Source organism: Sprattus sprattus (assembly GCF_963457725.1).
Source record: "Sprattus sprattus genome assembly, chromosome: 21".
In the NCBI taxonomy this organism is placed as follows: domain Eukaryota; kingdom Metazoa; phylum Chordata; class Actinopteri; order Clupeiformes; family Clupeidae; genus Sprattus; species Sprattus sprattus.
Window position 1 is genome coordinate 5,308,772 of NC_137919.1, and position 18,503 is coordinate 5,327,274.

An 18,503-nucleotide genomic window follows, 5' to 3' on the forward strand; every position below is an offset into this window, starting at 1 on the left:
GCCGACAATACGAATGGTTTTGAAGGAAGCTCTGCTGTTGAGCTCTTGACAGAAACAGTAGCTCGACGAAAGGACAGACATCGTTCTGTAACGGACACCTCTGGTGGAGTAGTTTCAATTGATGTGTCCGTACCCGGCACGAGACAGAAACAGGTTGAAAAGGTGAACGTTAGCTAGCTAGCTAGTTGAGCTAGCAGGAAGGCTAGCCAGCCAGCTGGTTGGACCTTGGACGTGTTGTCCAGCTAGCCGTAGCCCGCCAGCAGAGAATCACAGAGCGGCAAACAGCACATTTCATCCGTAGGCATCGGAATGTGTTACCAAGACAGTTGTGGTGACGGAAAAATTGGAAACATTATTTACTCCATTAACCAATGACCCAACAGTTTAGTCAGTCATCGTAACAAGCCAAGGCGTATTTCAAGAAAGAGCTCGGCCGCTTTCATTTGACAAGCCATCGTCTCAGTAGTCAAGGTGTCCAGCCACATTCCACTTGGTTAAGGAGTGTTGGCTAGTCCGATTTGCCAACCGTCAGATTTTTGGGAGGCCAAGACTGGGACTTGTCACGGATATCTCATCGGCAAGCTTTTGCATAGCTTGCTAATAACGTCATTTCATTACCTGGATAGCCGATTGAGCTAGCTATTGTTCGACCGCGTATAGGCTATTAGAGCAACCTGTTCAGTTTAAATAGCTTGTTTTCATTGCCTGCAAAATTATTGGGAACGATACGCTAACTAGCCAAAGCAGTTTCACTTGCTAACGTTTGCTAGCTATCTTCGCTGGTTTAACATTAGCCTATTTTTTTGCTGTGCAAAGACCGACGGCATTTTTGACGGCGACAGCTCACAAACTGCAAGCCAGCTATTTTTACATTTAGGTTTTGACGAATGTCTACCTTTCATGTGTTAAAATTAACATCTGCATTTTTTCGGGGACATAGCTATGACCATTTGTAACCGACCTAGTGTGTTTTCTCTTTTCAGTCATAGGACTTGTTCTCGTTTCGAACGCTGCAGCGGTATCATTAGCTAACAGAAGCTGGACTGAAGTAATTTTATAACCTAGCTAGCTAGCCTCCTCAATTAATGTTAATCAGTCTGTTTGCCGAAGCTACCTGACTAGCTTTTCTCATTCAGTTTGCGTCATACTGTCAAATAGGTTGACATCGCTTGTTAGCCAGATAGCTACCCAGTTGCCTCAATTTTCGACCTACGGAATCAGCTGTATTCATCAACGTTAAGACAGTTTTGTAATGACCTGGCTGGTAAATATTGTGTTTGGGTGTTAAATTAACGTTGGCTAGGTCAACACAATTGGACTCAATTTCTGACATCCAGCGTTGAGGAGATCTGTTTCACGCATTGAAGGTTCTTGCTACAGCCTTGTCTAGCTGCTATCTTGCGTATTTCCTCAGTAAGCCGGTGTTGGTTGGCAAATTCCACCTGCCTCTGTCTTTGCAGTCGTTTAAAGCAAAGACATCGTTGTTTTTACCAGCGAATTATTGTAAGTTGACTCAACCTTAGTTGATCAAAATGTCTGGGCAGTCAATAACGGACCGGATCGCGGCGGCTCAGCATAGCATGACTGGATCTGCTATTAGTAAAGCTGTCTGCAAGGCCACGACGCACGAAATCAGCGGACCCAAGAAGAAACACCTAGACTGTGAGTATTTCATCATTGGTAATATTACCGTTCATCTGTTATCCGCAGTCTAATGTGTTTTCATATTCCCCCTGATGTTGTAATAGACAGCAAGCCAATAATTGATATGAACGGCACACCCTGTACCGTATGCACACCAGTCATTTATCTATAAATGATTAGAGTGGTTGCCAAAAGTAGCGTTATGACGCCTGAGAGAAAGTCACTAATGTATGCATCACAACAGATGCTTCATCTTTAATCGCAAGGGTCCAATTTGCAATGGCAGTATGGATAACGCGGACCCTAAATAACTGTTAAAACGACCGCGCAGAAGTGTAATATCTGATCATCTTCACAGCGTATAACCGTACCGTGAAGCATTTTGTCAGACTTGTAAATGTACCAGGTTGGCTTAAGTAAATGGCCTGAGATCTGCACTGGTAAAATGCGCCCAGTAGTATAGTACGCACAGAGGTGTCACATGGACGCCTTGTGTCACCACGTCAGTCCCTTGTCAGCCTATGATGAAAGTAACGCGAGTGTCACCGTGGGAACGATGAAGGTCAAGCCATTTGCTTCTCCGCTCAGCAGTGAGGCACGTTGCAATTGCACAGATGCTTAGACAATACAGGATGCAGGGCTTCAGCCAGACCACAGCGGTTTCACAATGTCACAACTACAGATCATGGTGTTCCAGGCAGTCATAGGTGTGTGTGTGTGTGTGTGTGTGTGTGTGTGTGTGTGTGTGTGTGTGTGTGTGTGTGTGTGTGTGTGTGTGTGTGTGTGTGTGTGTGTGTGTGTGTGTGTGTGTGTGTTGGGGTATATGACTGTTTACAGAACCATATCCTATTCAGTTTCCCTAAATTACTTTCAAGCATCATTTGCCCAAAAGCAAAGACGGTCAGTGATGGCTTTTATAGTATATTTATATATGTATTAAGGGCATGTCTTGTAAGTAAACATTCCACCCATCTCAGGGCAACACCGTCATGTGTTTTTAAGGCGTCCTGCTTGAAGAATGGTAGAAAGGAATGGCAGTGGTATTGTGTTTGAGTGGAAACACAAGGAGATAATTATTGTAATCAAGTGATGGAGAAGTAAGTATTGTGCCATCACTGAAAGTGGGTCTTTTATTCAGCAGGCAAATGGTTCTCAACATTAAACCTTTCTAATAAGGCAAGTCCTTGTGCCTCTTTTTCATCCTTTTCTTTCCAACCAACTTGCAGTACATTTATATCAACATATTTCCAATGTACAGATTTTGAACATTATTTACCAGTGTGCCACACACACTACAATCTGATGTGACACATTTTCATAAAGGGTCTCTTCAAAGATTGTAATGCCGCCTTAATGTTCCCCAATTGCCCCGATGCTTTTAAACCTACAATTTGACCCAGCTCCATGTATGCACTTTAGTGCTATTCTGCCAATTAGTCTGTGTTAGATACCAAATTAAATTACATGAATCATGCAGCTGAACACCTGTGTTTTTTTTTGACAACCCCTTCCCATGATCTAGGCAAAGAAGATTTGCTGCAGTCAGTTTCACTTCTGGTATTGGTCATGTTTGACCAAGGGAGCAACCGTATCTAAGGTGCTCAGAGCTTAGCTGTCAGCCAGTTAACCTGTCTCTCCACACACAGTGACATTGACTTAGATTTTCAAACATCACAGACCCTGTTGATTGATTGATTGATTGATTGATTGATTGATTGATTGATTGTCTTCTGACGTACAAGAACAAAGAATAGTACATGGATCAATGTAGTGTAAGTACTCACAGCTACTTGGAAGAATGGTTGGAGGAAGAACATCCCATATCCTTAAGATATATATTGGAACAGTGGATGGGCTTGGATACATCCTTAATATTCACATGCACAGCATGATGTGAAGTTGCTGGGATTAGTGTTAATCATGAGAGGACAATGTCATAGCAATATGGTGAATATGTCTGTGGCCAGGTTTCTATTCTTTCCAAGCCTTAGTGCCCTTGATGTAACCAATCTGTTTTTAGACCCCCAGTGTCACATGCTCTGAATTTCAGATTTGCAGTCATTGGAATTAAATATTGCCACAATTTTTGATCCATTAACTTAAGGTCAGCATTTTGTCCTCAAGACTCTCTGTCTAGGGACTCCACTTACAGGTCTCTATGTTTTTTTCCCCCTAGGGAGCTGGTTTAAAAAATGTAGGGGCATAGACAAATACGGTTTTGTGGTGGAGGGAAATCAATGGTCTGAATTTAGTAAATGGCAACTCCTCTTTGGCAATCGGGTGGGCAATGTTAAACAAGACTTTCAGTTTGCCGAACGCCTTCCGGAGTTATCATGGCCGGCCAGTTGCCTCCGAACAGTGGCTTGTATGGTGTGTGGATGGTTGGACTGTGACCGGTTCATGGACGGTTCATTGTAGTCTATTCTCGAGGCCAATTAACGTTGTTTAAAGACACTTGCACCAGTGCGCCTAAATATTTTTTCACGTTTGCAGGTGCACAATGGCATTTTTCTCTCACACTGTAGAGCCCTGCCTTGGATGCTCCACCAGTAAAAGATGGCAGGCATAATCAAAGGTGACATGAGAATAAAGGCTAACATTTCATGCCTGTGCCATCGACAAAGGTGGAGTTACGCTTTAGTGTCATCTAAACTGTCAGGGATTTTCATCTTTGATTTTTGGAGCGGTAAGCATAGCGGCAGCGGAAGTCTGAAATCATTTTAGGAAATGAGTGTGATGAGGTCGTTCCCCTGCTTGAAAGAGATGAGATCTGGCCGCCAAACAGACCAGACAAGCAGACAAGACTCGGCTCACCCCATTGCCAAGCTGTGCTAATGTTTGTGATGGGATTTACATGGCTGCTGAGTCCTCTTCCCAGGCCCGCCATTCTTTTACTTTGACTGATAAGAGCTGCTGGGTTCTCTCTCCCTCACTCGCAGCCTCCTTCTCCTCCTCCTCCTCTTCCTCCTCCTCCTCCTCTTCTCTCACAAGGTAGGAGAATTACTCTCTCTACTCTGTCTGTTTCAGTACTTGTCAAGATGTCCCTGCTTGTCAAAACTGAACATTTCGAATCAATTTTTAATGCCCCTTAGCTGCCGCTCATTAATCTGCAAGAACAGGCTTTGCCAAAGTTGTATTTGAAATCCGTGTTAGCTTTTATTGCAATCTTTTTTTTTTGGTGTGGCTTTGCATTACATGCAAGAGCTCATGCACGCTCTCATGAATATACACTAGGTTGCATTCTCATCCCGCCCCATCCATTAGCTTTGTATGAAGATGTCCTGTAAGTTCACTATAGCAAATTGCAGCCCTGCTGATCTGCAGGTTGTTATGGACACAGCAGGGGAGGTAAGATGGGAAGAAGGGCATTTTACTGCAGCACAACCTCCTCCAGAGTCCAACCCAGAGTCCTGGGCTACTGTATTGAATGAATTGAACTCCCTTGACCCTCAGCTGCTGTGTATCATAGCAGTGTATCTGAACGAATGTCACTCCACATGAAACAAAATGTTCTAACCCTCCTTTTTTATCAACACTATTTTGAAATTGAACTGACAGTTTAGACTGTTTGAAACCCTCAAAGCAAGGAGTGCAGCTGCATTATCAAACAAGGCATTGCACAGTGTAGTACTACACCCCATTTGTCTCTGTGACTGCTGTTATAGGTCTTTTTCAAGGCCTCTAGATTAGAGATGGTGTAAGCTTAGCAATCTTGCCATTTTCAATGGGATATGCGTTGGCTCACTAACTGTTGTGATGCCATCTATGTTGCAGTTGCTGCACCGTAAGCAGTCTAGCACTTTTATGTTTTCATATCTGTTGTTGGCCATAAACTTTTACCAATTTCTTGCACAGTGCATTTTTCCTGTATAGTGGTTGAATTGCACCTGGTGAACATTAGAAATGCTCACGACTTGGAAAGTCAACACATTCCAGGAATCCGTGAGGCATTGACCTTGAAAATGAAGAGAATCAATAGCCTTTTGTTAACTAACCAGTTATGTTTTACCTCATGTTTCCCCCCCCCCCCTCCAACTTGATGGAATACTGAAATGAGGCATTCTGTTATCGGCACAATACTAATTAGCTTGCCAACGCTTTGTGGCTCGCTGGTGATTTGGAATCATGACATTCCCATTCATAGATCACCACCTGAGTTAATCAAATGCATCATCCTTTGATGACCGTAACCATAACGTTACAAATGTGAGCTGGATGGCAAAACACAATGTGCAGTCTGTTCCCTCTCCAGCCGGCCAAGTGCTGTGATTTCCGACAAGGACGCCGCGACAGATTTATGAGCGCAGTGTGACTCCTTGTAATGAACTCGTTAGTGAGGCTGACAAAAGCAGAGCCTGGGCCCCGCCTGAGCCACTCGGAGGCCCCTGGGGTCTGGGTGTCATGGCTGCTCTGTGTTTGTGCGGGCAGCTACCCAGCCATACTACCGTTGTGTGTTTGTTTGTTTTTCGGGACTCGATCTAGAAAAAGTCAACATCATTTCCGCTGTGGTCTTTTGCCTAGTTCCTTGGGCGTTCTTTTCTTGTTTGATATCTCATCTTTTGTTTCTCAAAATATGGACACCAGTGAGAGGCCATCTGTGTTTACGGCCTGTGTGAGCTCACCAGATTTATGTGGGAGCTGTCACTATCTTCTGTTCTGTGTAGCTACTAGCTACCAGAGCTACCAGTCTTTCTTCACATTAGGGAGCTCTGAGCATGACTTCAACAGACTGGGGTTGCACCTTCTAAACACACAATTTATTGATGCATTATTTTCTAACATCTGTGTTCCAGCAGTGAGAAGGCTGGATGTGCTTTTACCTTCCTGTGTTACTGTTCTGTTGAACAATTACAGAAACTCTAGAAAATAAATGTGCCGCTTAATCTTTTGCTGTAAACCAAATGGGCTTTGTTTGAAGAAAAACATTTTCTGTTTAACTCTGTCACCGATTTAGTTTGATGAAACTGCTCAGCTCTTGAGGTAAACAAACAGACGTTGTTGTTGTGTCTGATTTCACTCTGTGTGGATCTACCGTCAGCAGGCCTCGGAGAGGCACGGTGTCGGTGGAACAGTCGGTTCTCTCGCAGTTACTCACGTGTTCAAAATGCGGGTATATTTTTAGATGTACTGTACAGAGCCTATGGCTGATTCTGGTGGGCTTGTTTCGTGCCTCTAAGTGCCTCTACGCTTTTCTCTCTGAGGACCGCCGTGCCTAGGCTGAGCCGAGTTTGATTCCGAAACCTCAGTATGCCATGCGAGCAAAACGAGAGGAATGGGGAGTATTCACTTCGGGGAATTGTCATCTTGAATTTTTTTCCTCTTCATTCTTCTCTCTCGCCCTCTCTCTCTCTCTTTTTTCTCTCTTTTCTCCTCTAACCAGAGAGTCGCTGTTCGCCACAAATTAGGGAGGTAATTGGCGATCTGTCCTCGGTCTCTGGCTTGAGAGATGGTGTGGGAATTTTTTGGGGCCTTGCTGTGGGATTCCTCACAGCCATGTTGTGTGAGCTAACCCTTCAGGAATTCCAGCCTGCTGTTGCAGCAAAGAAAGAAGGATAGGGAGGAATAAGCAGCAAGAGAGAGAGAGTGAGTGAGCGAGAGATAAAAAGGTCCTAGTCATCATACTCCCATCAAAAAGGCCATCAAAACAATGGGCGGAATTGTGTGGGTTGGTACATTTGAAATCACTGGCCTATTGGAAGATTTAAAATGACAACAGGAACAAAATGACATCCTCACTTAATCAGTTCATCATTCATTGAAATACAGTTGATGCATTCCAAGTTAATCACATTTGTAAATGACACAAGCATCCAAAATTATTTGAATCATTTAAAAGCAAAAATGTACTGTTTAATAGATCGCATTATTTTCAGCCAAAATGAGTTTCCATCTTTACAACCCAGGTAATCAAATGCATTTTTAAAAAGTATTTGTTTTAAAAATTGGGCATTTTAGTTGGTTCAGTCATAGTGTTGAGACCACCCATTACTTTGTGCCACGAGGAGCAATACCCTCACTGTGTTTGCCAACTGTGTTGCAATTTTAGGATACTTACATATGGATCTGATTTTACACTTTGCTCTATTTTTCTTACTGTGAATATGGGCCTACCTTCAATAAAAGCATACACTATTAGCTTAGTGTGTGAGTGATCCGCCATATAAAAACAGACTGAGCTACCCCACTAGCTAGCCTTCTCAGTTACAAGTGCTTATATCAGCATCATCATTTTCTTTACTTAAACTCACAACAAAATATTACCTATCAGGACAACACCATGCTCTTCAAGGGCCCATGCTGATTTTAGTTTTGCTGTGTTTTAAGCACATGTATGAAACAGATTGCGCTTTAATTCCTTCCTCTTCAAACCTCTTGAAGTGTCACAATCTACCATCTGACTGGCTGACTGTGTTTCAGTTGTATACAATGCAGCTTCTCTCCTGAAGTCTTGTTGGAAGCTTTGATGAACTCCATGACCGTTGCCTGTTTTCTTAGAAAATGGATGAAAGAAAGATTGGTCTTTGCTCTGCTTGGGTCTTTCTCCACTGTAACAGTGTGTGACCTTCATAAGCATTGGTTGGTCCTCTCTTCCACTTGGGTGTGTTTAAAGTAGCTATTAGGCTGTCTGCAGTGCACTAATATCACTGATGGAAATGCAAAGCCTCATGATGAAGTATATATGAGCATGTCGGTCTGAAAGAGAAAATGAGTTCCTCAGTATTACCTTACATTTCTGCTGTTTTTAACTACTATTACCAGGGACTGTCCCTTTTCCGTTTGTTTTGTCAAGTCAAAAGGACAAAACTAGTAGCTCCTCAGAATTTGGGATCCTTTTCCCCCCCTTATATTTCAGACATGTTTGACATCTGAAGATATGACATCCAAGCGTCGCTTTGAAACGTCTGATCTCTGGGTCTACAAGGTCACCGGTTTCGACAACATTTCCATTAAAAGTCCATTTGAAGTCCCAGAGTGATAGCCACCCAGACCTGACCTGTGACTGATGACTAAGGATGGCTGCAACCTTCGCCGTTGACAGCAGTTGGCCATTTTGAACATGCAGCCGCCTCATTAAACCCTGCCTATCTTATCGCCGATCGCCAGCAGGGGGGAGAAGGGCATTTGGCGTTTGGCACACCCCAGAGTCCGCAATCCTTTAATCTGTCGTCTGTCTGTTCACGGCCCCCTGATTTCATTGTGTGTGTGTGTGTGTGTGTGTGTGTGTGTGTGTGTGTGTGTGTGTGTGTGTGTGTGTGTGTGTGTGTGTGTGTGTGTGTGTGTGTGTGTGTGTGTGTGTGTGTGTGTGTGTGTGTGTGTGTGTGTGTGTGTGTGTGTGTGGGGTGGTGGTGGTGGAGGGGCTCATATGGTCTTGCTCTACCTCGGCAGTGAGCCTGGAGTGTCTGCCGCAGTTAATCCTCGCTGTGGTTGATCTGGCTTGGGGACAGATGGCATTGATCTTGTGGCCGGTGATTAGTAATTATGCGCTAGCTAGTGGTTAATTATCCTCTTGCTGTTTTTGGTGTGTGTGTGTGTGTGTGTGTGTGTGTGTGTGTGTGTGTGTGTGTGTGTGTGGGTTTGGTCTTGGTCTTTCTTTAGGGGTGTTTGGTGTTGTAGTTCAGGTGTGGTGGCAGTGGACGGAGGCCCAACAGCTGGACCAGATGCTGGATTTATTCAGCTGACCACCTGTCCCCCTCATACACCCCTCCCTCCTCCATCTTTGCTTCCACCTGTCCCCCTCATACACCCCTCCCTCCTCCATCTTTGTTTCCACCTGTCCCCTCATACACCCCTCCCTCCTCCATCTTTGCTTCCACCTGTCCCCTCATACACCCCTCCCTCCTCCATCTTTGCTTCCACCTGTCCCCTCATACACCCCTCCCTCCTCCATCTTTGCTTCCACCTGTCCCCCTCATACACCCCTCCCTCCTCCATCTTTGCTTCCACCTGTCCCCCTCATAGACCCCTGCTCCTCCATCTTTGTTTCCACCTTCCACAGTAGGAGGGCGTAACACCCCCTCGTACAACCCTCCCTCCCACCTTTGTGTCTCTCTCTTTTCCATGTCCCCACACCTGTGTTTAATGTTACCTTGCTGTGCCATCCCTCGTATGACTTTATCTCTTTCTTTTTGTCTCTATCCCTCCCTCCCTCCCCTCGTTCTTTCTCTCTCTGTGATGCCCTCGTTGACCACTGGCTCTCTGCCAGGTTGGTCTCGATGTTACGCATCCGACTGGCATCGCGTCTGTGCTTGTGCCCTTGAATTGGTTGTGGTTCCTTTGAGGGGACATTGCTTGATGACGCAGAGATCAGGATCCCACACACAGAGAGAAAGAAAAAGACGCAGCTTCCTGGATGACGTTTCAAAAGTCATTCTCTCTCTCTCTCTCTCTCTCTTTCTCTCTCTCTCTTTTCGTACCTTTTAAATAACCTGCGTGGCCTTGTGGAGATGAAAACCAGCACCCTTTTCATCTCTACCTGCGGGAATCAGGATTTGCCCCCTCAGCCATCAAACGTCACGCCTGCCTGACCTTTTCCATGATTAGCTGTGTACTTGACTGCTCACACAGCCGAAAACATCCCCCCACCCCCCTCCGCCCTTTCATCCTCTCCTCTATATCCATCAACTATGACTGGTATTTACCACCCCACCCCCCCCACACACACACAACCTTCCCCCACCAGTGTCCAAATGGCCTCTAAAGCAGCCCCTACGCCAAACAGAATGGGTGGAGGAGGAAATTAATTGAGCGCAGAAGGATGTTGTGATCATTTATATGGTGATGTATGATATCGGGATTATCCTGATGTATTGTCAGATAGTGCATCAAATGCCAAGGATTAGTAGTCAATTATAGATATGTACTGCTACGGCAAAAAACATGATTTTTTATTTTTTTTTCACAATTCATCCCCCATTGAAGGACTGCTAAATGTAATCCTTAGTCATTATCACCGAGTGTTTTTGAAAGGTTTTCCATTTTTAAGCAGGAGAAGAAAATGGTGAAGATGTGATTCAGCCTAAATGGGATAACAAAGGCTCAGGCGATGCCAGCCCCCGTACAGAGACCAGGATGTCTTAGGACGTCTTTATTATTTGTTGTGTCAGGATTCCTCTGGTACCAGCAGGTCCTAAACCCCCACCCCTTGAAAGAGAGCGCTGCACTGGAACAATGAGCCTCTGTGACCGCACGCTCACTGGATGCCATTGAGGGACAGAGGAGAAAGTGGGTGACCTCACTCCTTATCGTGTGGTTGTTGACTTGACTCGGGACATGGCTTCACCCCCCTCACCGCTCTGTCTCTTCTGCTCTCCCTCCCTCTCTCTCTCTGTATTGTCTCTCTCTATCTATCTATCTGTCTGTCTGTTTCAATATTTCCCCTCTCCCCCTTGTCTCTTCTTCTCTCCCTCCCTCTCTCTCTCTATATTGTCTCTCTCTCTATCTGTCTGTTTGTTTCAATATTTTCCCTCTCCCTCTGTCTCTTCTGCTCTCCCTCTCTCGCTCTGTATTGTCTCTCTCTCTATCTGTCTGTCTGTTTCAATATTTCCCCTCTTCCCCCCCTCTCTCTTTCTCTCTGTCTGAATGTCTATAGTATCCGCACGCCCCAGGCCGAGTCTGTTGTGTCCCTCCTCGTCTCTGGTGCTTATTACACGCTCTGCTGAGCACACCTTGCTATGGATAACCCAGTGACTAGTGGGTAATGACTGAGTGACACACACACACACACACACACACACACACACACTGCTGAGCTCACCTTGCTATGGATAACCTAGTGACCGGTCGGTAATGACTGAGTGACACACACACACACACACACACACACACACACACACTGCTGAGCTCACCTTGCTATGGATAACCTAGTGACCGGTCGGTAATGACTGAGTGACTCCTGTGATGCGAGAGCGACACACACACACACACACACACACACACACACACACATGCGAGAGCGACACACAGGCACAGTGATCGGTCGGCAATGACTGAGTGACTCCTGTGATGTGAGAGCGACACACACACACACACACACACACACACACATGTGGGAGCGACACACAGGCAAACCGCTGGCCTTGGCTGCAGATCGCCTCCTGTTTTGCTGGAGGAGATAAATAATTCAGAATAAAAAAATGAATAATGAAAAAAAGAAAAAAGCCCTTGATGGGTTCATAGCAGGTCTGTGATGGAGAGAATCTGTGTCCAGAGGGTGGATGTTCACAAGGTTGTGGTATCTGAAAGGGAGGAGAGGGATGAGTGGAGTGAGGGATGAGTGGAGTGAGGGATGAATGGAGGGAGGGACGGACGGAGGTGAAAATGTTCAGCCATGCATCTCTTCCATTCCACTATTGGCTGTCTGATCCACTTGCCATTTGATGACGTAGAACTGATTTTTCTCTCTTTCGATGTCTTTCTGCTGTCCATTTAGCAACCCTCTCTCCTCCTCTCCTCCCCTCCCCTCTCTCCCTTTCTCTCTGCCCATCCTATCTTTCCAACTCTTTCTCTTTTCTAATTAAAGACAACTAACTGGTGTGTGTGTGTGTGAGATCAATAACTTCCAAATGCGCTCCACTTCAACTGATTAAGTCTGCACATATTTCCATATTGGAGCCATTTGCTCTTGCACTGCTACTCTCCCTTCCTCCCTCCTTACCTCCCTCCATCTCTTCCTCATGCCACCCCCCACCCCCCCCCCCCACCCCCCACCCCCCCACCCCCCACCCCCCCACCCCCCCACCCCCCCCTGGGTACAATCGGATCCCAGACTTGGCCTGCCTGTGTGTGTGTGTGTGTGCGCGTGTGTGTGTGCGCGTGTGTGTGTGTATCTGCCTTGAGACAAGGGGGAGAATGAGGGGAGAGGAGGGTTACAGTCACAGCCCCGGAGTGCTGTGTGGCGAGTGAAACTACAATTTCAAATTCCATTTCTGAAGGACACGTGAGGGAGTCGCCCCCCCTGCCGTGCTGGCCTCAAGTGCCAGGAGGGCCACACCAATCAATGCAGTCATATTTCCAGTAGATTAGGTGGGCTGTCTTGTAGGAAGCATTTCCCCGTGGACATGTCTTATGACTATCAATGAGAAGCTGTGAAGTGGACCTACTTTAGCATGTGCTGCATTAGTACTTGCTTCGCTCGACCCCATGTCTGAAGTGTGTTTTTCCCGCTAACGATGACAGTGATAAATCACACGGCGGCATGTTGTCTATAGGCTGTAAGGCTGTGTATTTTTAGTTTTTTCGTGGTTAAGGATAAAGGCCTACACATGAAACCTTGCAAGTACAATGATGTGCATCATCCTCAACTGTTTATCCATGTATCGTAGGCGTGGGAAAGGACATGATCGTTCCTCGGCGGAATGTATAAGGGTGTGTCTGTCTGTCTAGGTGTCAGAAATAGTATTACGTCACCATTTCTTTTTTAGTCGCAAATTTACTTTGTTCTTCAATGTGAGATCTGCAGCCATGGACTGAACAAATGAACAAAAGTCATGGAGGGCCTATCACATTGCAATAGGCTTTAATTCAATCACAAAAGCATCGCAAATGTCCTTTTGAGTGTTTTAAAACTCCTTTTTCTTCTAGTGGATTAGGCTAGCTTTTAAGTTATTCAGTCGATCGGCCATATATTGCTTTTCCTCATGTCTGCTACCGATCTGAAGATAAAACCCTTGAGAGATGGAAGCAGTGAAATATTCCACCCAATAATCGAATATTGCAATTAACTAGTACCTGTAAGGAAACCAATACCCTTAATATGAAGCAAAAAATTATAATGAATATTGACCGGGAATAAAATTGGCACCCGCCAAGCACCAGTGGCGTGTAGATCTCTGTGCTAGTGGAGGAACGATGGGGGTAAAATATTAATCTTCGAAAAATGGCTGTCTGTCTCTTGAATCTGGTCCTGTTAAAACGGCTTACTTTATCTGAGCAACAGGGAGGTGGCAGGCACCCAGGGCACAACACAGGCTCTCCAGCTTTTTGCCATTCTGCCATCACATTATTCAATGCCAAAATAGCAAATAAACTGTACTTTTTCACAATGCTGCATATTCTGTTTATTTACAGCTTATATGTTTATTTGCAACTTAATTCCACTTCTTCGGGCCACCTGATAGCAGTATAAAATTATGCACAGTCTGTCACACTCTCTGCCACTGCTCCATGTCCCATCCATTTGGTGTCAGGTGTGTGATAGAATAGATTGATGTAGCTTGATATAAGATATTCTCTTGACAATGACATTCACGACAGAGATGGATCTATATTTGTTTTGTCATTGAAAGTTGAAAGAAATAATTGCGCGTTACATTATTTTGCATTGTTTTCAGTTGTGAAATTGTAAATAGTGTTGACATGACACTTAAGGGCATATTGAATTGCCTATGGTTGTGGCATTCAACTGTGTTTATTTTGCCATTCCACTTGCATGGAGATGGCCTTTCAAAATTGAAGTCCCCTCCTAAGCTTGTGCATATTGAAGGGTATTGACTAGAGGAGGTATGAGCCATGAGAGCTTACACTGCTATAATAGACACTCCATTTTGATTATGTGATTGTCTGCTTATTAGTTTAGTAATTTAAATACATTTTAAGGCTGAACAAGTACCATTGCATGGAGATAAAACTATTTTAGCCTAATAAATGATATCCATGCTGAAATTAAAACCTCTTCCCCTTTTTTTTTTCTTAATCCAAGTTATATCTGGTGTACAATGAAATGAAAAATTCACACGCAGTTCGTAAATAACTGATGCATAGCCAACAAAATAGGTTATGGAAATCAATGTTTAAATTTGGTAAAAAAAAAGTAAAAATATGCCTGTCTGGTAAATTATTATTATTATTATTTTCTCCCCATCTACCAGCCACTTTTGTTGGGTTAAGTTTGTTTATATTTGTGTATAATTACAACATGCTGATGTGGTTTTCTCTGTATTTTGTGTGCTGTTAGTGTTTGTGTCTGCATTGTCTGTTTACTCCTAGTAATGTAGAAAACTCCGTTAACTAGTGAGAAAAAAAAGAGTAAGTACTCATTGATGTGCATGCCTACTGTGCAAGTCAGTGCAGTTTGGCGGTTAGGATTGGCTTGATTGGCACATGTTGACCATTGGTTGTTTGTTTGGTTGTGTGTGTGTGTGTGTGTGTAGACCTGATCCACTGTACCAATGAGATGAACGTGAGCGTTCCTCAGCTGGCAGATACACTGTTTGAGCGGACGGCTAACAGCAGCTGGGTGGTGGTGTTCAAAGCCCTCATCACCACACACCACCTAATGATGTACGGCAATGAGGTGAGTTTGTCTCTCGCGCCCTTTCTCACACACACACACACACACACACACTTTTACACATGCACACACACACACACACACACACACCCACACACCTTCACACATGCACACTCAGGCACACACTCAGGCACACACACAGGCACACACACCTTCACTCAACTACACATACACATGCCCACTCAGGCGCGCACACACACACACACACACACACTCACACATGCACACAGGCACACTGACACACACACACACACACACACACACACTCATATAGTAAACATGCACAAACTGATGTCTTTCCCTGTTATGCAGATACACATCCACTTTTCTGTTTCTCTTTCCCTTGCTCATGATGAACCCTCACCACAAACCACCTGTCTCTCTCTCTTTCCCTCTCACACACGCACACACACATGCACAGACTCGTGTCTTTCTGTATTATGCAGATACACATACTCCCTCTCTCTCAGCACACACCAGCTAATGATGAATACCAATGAGGTGAAGCTTTCATACACTCACATTTGTCTTAGGCACACATCTTCACAGATTCAAACCTTCAAGCCTTCAACATAGGGATGCACATGTCTTTTTATCGGTGTTTGCTCACACACACACACTCACGTACACACACATACTCACACATACTCACACACACACAAACTCACACACACACACACACAATCATGCCATCCTACTTGGCTTTAACGTTGATGGATGCTTTCATCTTTTTAAATTTTTACATTCATTTATAAATCAGTTAGCATAAGTAAACATAGCTACTGATCCTTAAAATAACTGATCGCCAGTTGGAGGATAGCAATGCTGGTTAGATAACTTTGCCAGTAGATGTATAACCGATGAATATTAACTGATTAAACAACTGTTAAAGTTAAAGCCAACTAACATGGTGTGTTTCACCATCCAGACGTTCATCACTTTTAATCGTCCTCTAGAAATATTTCCGTTGTTGTATGGTTCCCCTGCAGCACGCTTCTGTAACGTGTTGTCTGAAGATGTAACACGTTATATAAATGCTGCCTGTGGTTTTTTCATACTTTGCTGGTGTTATGTCTGTTTTACATGTGGGTTCCCTCCATAGTACTGTATTATATGATCAGGAAGCACGTGCTTTAAAAGCCATTCATACGTGCACATGTGTCTACAAGCACACACGCAGCAACACACATAAGCTATGTTTTAGACATTTTATATTAAATTAAACATTTTATATAAAATACACAAGATACCCAGATGATGGCTAATCACCATCACCTAGTCCCCAGGGCCATACAGCTCTATAACGCCACGCAAATGGCTAGGAGGAGGGAGATGGACTTCTCTGCATGAGTCTACCTCAGTCTGCCCTCCTCTTCTCATCTCACTATATTCCACCCCACTGCCCATCCTTTACTGGCTATACTAGCCCCTTGGACAGACTTGACTTCACTATTTATATCACTATGCACCATCCTGCACACACAAGCACAAGCACTCTATCTTTGCACTATCCACACATGCACATGAACATTATCTCTCTGCACTCTTTGCACTACTTTCCCCATGGACAATCAATGCACACTGTAGTATAGGGCCAGATCTATCCTGTATCTGTAAACACCCCACTCCCTGTGAACATGTTCTCTCTATGTGTTTTGTGTGTATTATGTATTGTTTTTACTGTGATGTACATGTAAGTTTGTAAGCTAAGCTACTGGATGACCTAAATTTCCCTCGGGATTAATAAAGTATCCATCTCTATCTATCTATCTATCTATCTATTTATCTATCTATCTATCTATCTATCATAACATAGCTTAGTATACACTGAGCTGCCGGCCCGGTTGTCTCCCTGCTGTGAAATTGGCCCTATTTTGTTGGTGCATTGACTCTTCACAGGGTGTCAATAGTTGCATGGAGATGCTGGCCAGAACCGGGGCCGGTGCTTCTGGTCCAAACGGCCCTCACAGCTGTCCAGTTGGAGAGGCTTGTGGTTACTGGGCAGTAAGCAGCTGGGCAGAGTTCTGCCGTCATGTCCGTGCCCTCTGTGTCCAGCCTCAACCAGCCCCATTAAGCCCATGAGTTGGGCACGCTCTTGCCCCATGAGTTGGGCACGGTCCTGGGCACGGGTACCCTCCTCCCTGATGGGCTGCCTGGCGTCATGAGGAGGCTTGGAGCTGATTACTGAAAGGGCTTCAGATGTTCTCTGACATTTCAGATTGGTCCATTTTAATGGGGAGCCCAGTGTGAGGCTTGAGCAATACAACACACACACACGCACAACCCGCCCGCTGTCTACAGATCACACACACACACACACACACACACACACACACACACACACACACAGTGGGATGGATGCACGAACAACCCACACACACTTATTTACATAAAACAACAGCAACCAAAAAGTCATCAATCCAGACAATGTTTTTTTTCTGTTTCTCCCTACCTCATTATATTTCAGCTGCAGTACCCTGCAGTTTTCCCTTTTTCTTTCTTTCTAAAAAAGAAAAATGGTTTGATTTAAATAAAATAAATAACTAAATAAAAACCTTTCCCCTCACCCTGAGAAGAAAAGTAGCGCTTAAGGTCATCAGCTGCCACACTCAATTTGTGTTCGACTAGGACAGGTGGGGAATTCTAGCAGGCATCTTTAGGCTACAGAGTGTCAGTCATGTTTACTGTAAGCCCTCTCAGGCTTCACATCATTCGCTGTCCTATTAGATTTCTTCACTTTTTTTTTTTTGTTCTTTTCCCATTGATGCATTGCTGATTTCTCTAAGCCCTATCGGCTGCTGGAGAGAGGCAGCCTGTGTTGCAGCACCTGTACAGACACTGCAGACACAGAGCAGTGCGGAGGGGTGAGGCGGTGTTGCGGTTCCTTCTGCATTCCGTCTGCTGTCGGACGACATCTACACACTCCGTTTGAAGGCTCCGTTACCCTTCAAGTTCAGGCAGCCTGACAGAATCTATATGTAGTTTATATCTCAGTTTTCTGTCAAGGATTTAGCCTAGCTCATCCGAAGCCCCCTGTGGAGAGACTGAGCTGAAATTCACCTGTGCTGATAAAATCACATTTATCTGTCTGGGTACAGTGTTTCTTTTTTTTTTGTGTCTGAAAATCTATCTGTTGGGTGTTTGGTGAACGGATGTCATTACGGGAACGTAGACATGCTACCCCTTCAGACTTGACTTTAATCTAGCCTCCGATCCGTGGCGGTAATATCGGTTTCGGCACCTCACTTGCCAGCACACGCCTAAACCTTAGCAGGCCGGCATGAACTGGCAGACGCTCCACAGCTGCCTTTTAAAATGTTCTCGAGACACACTTAGCAGAGTTGCGTCGTTGCCTTGGAGACAGTTAGAGGTCGTCTGCCAGTGGCGGCGACGGCGGCGAGGCAAGGGCCGGGAGCAGACTCCTGAGGAGGAGGAGGCAGGAGCAGCAGCGGCGGCAGCAGCAGAGCGAGAGTCGGAGCCAGCTGGGGCGGACGCCCATAAAGTGCTGATCGTAAGGACATGCTGTGTGTCCCTCTTTGCCTCAGCCTCGCTCTCTTTGTGTGTGTGTGTG

At 44.9% G+C, this 18,503-nt stretch overlaps 1 protein-coding gene across 6 annotated transcripts in view; it reads left to right on the plus strand.

Moving 5' to 3' along the window:
• LOC308382325 (phosphatidylinositol-binding clathrin assembly protein) overlaps positions 1-18,503 on the plus strand; it is a 63,048-nt gene continuing 44,545 nt past the window's right edge. For all 6 annotated transcript variants that reach the window (XM_080860042.1, XM_080860046.1, XM_080860047.1 and 3 more), the window contains exons 1-2: positions 1-1,662; positions 14,793-14,935. In XM_080860042.1, coding sequence (XP_080716168.1) covers positions 1,533-1,662; positions 14,793-14,935 — 273 coding nt within the window. In that variant the 5' untranslated portion in view covers positions 1-1,532. The remainder of the gene's footprint in view (positions 1,663-14,792; positions 14,936-18,503) is intronic.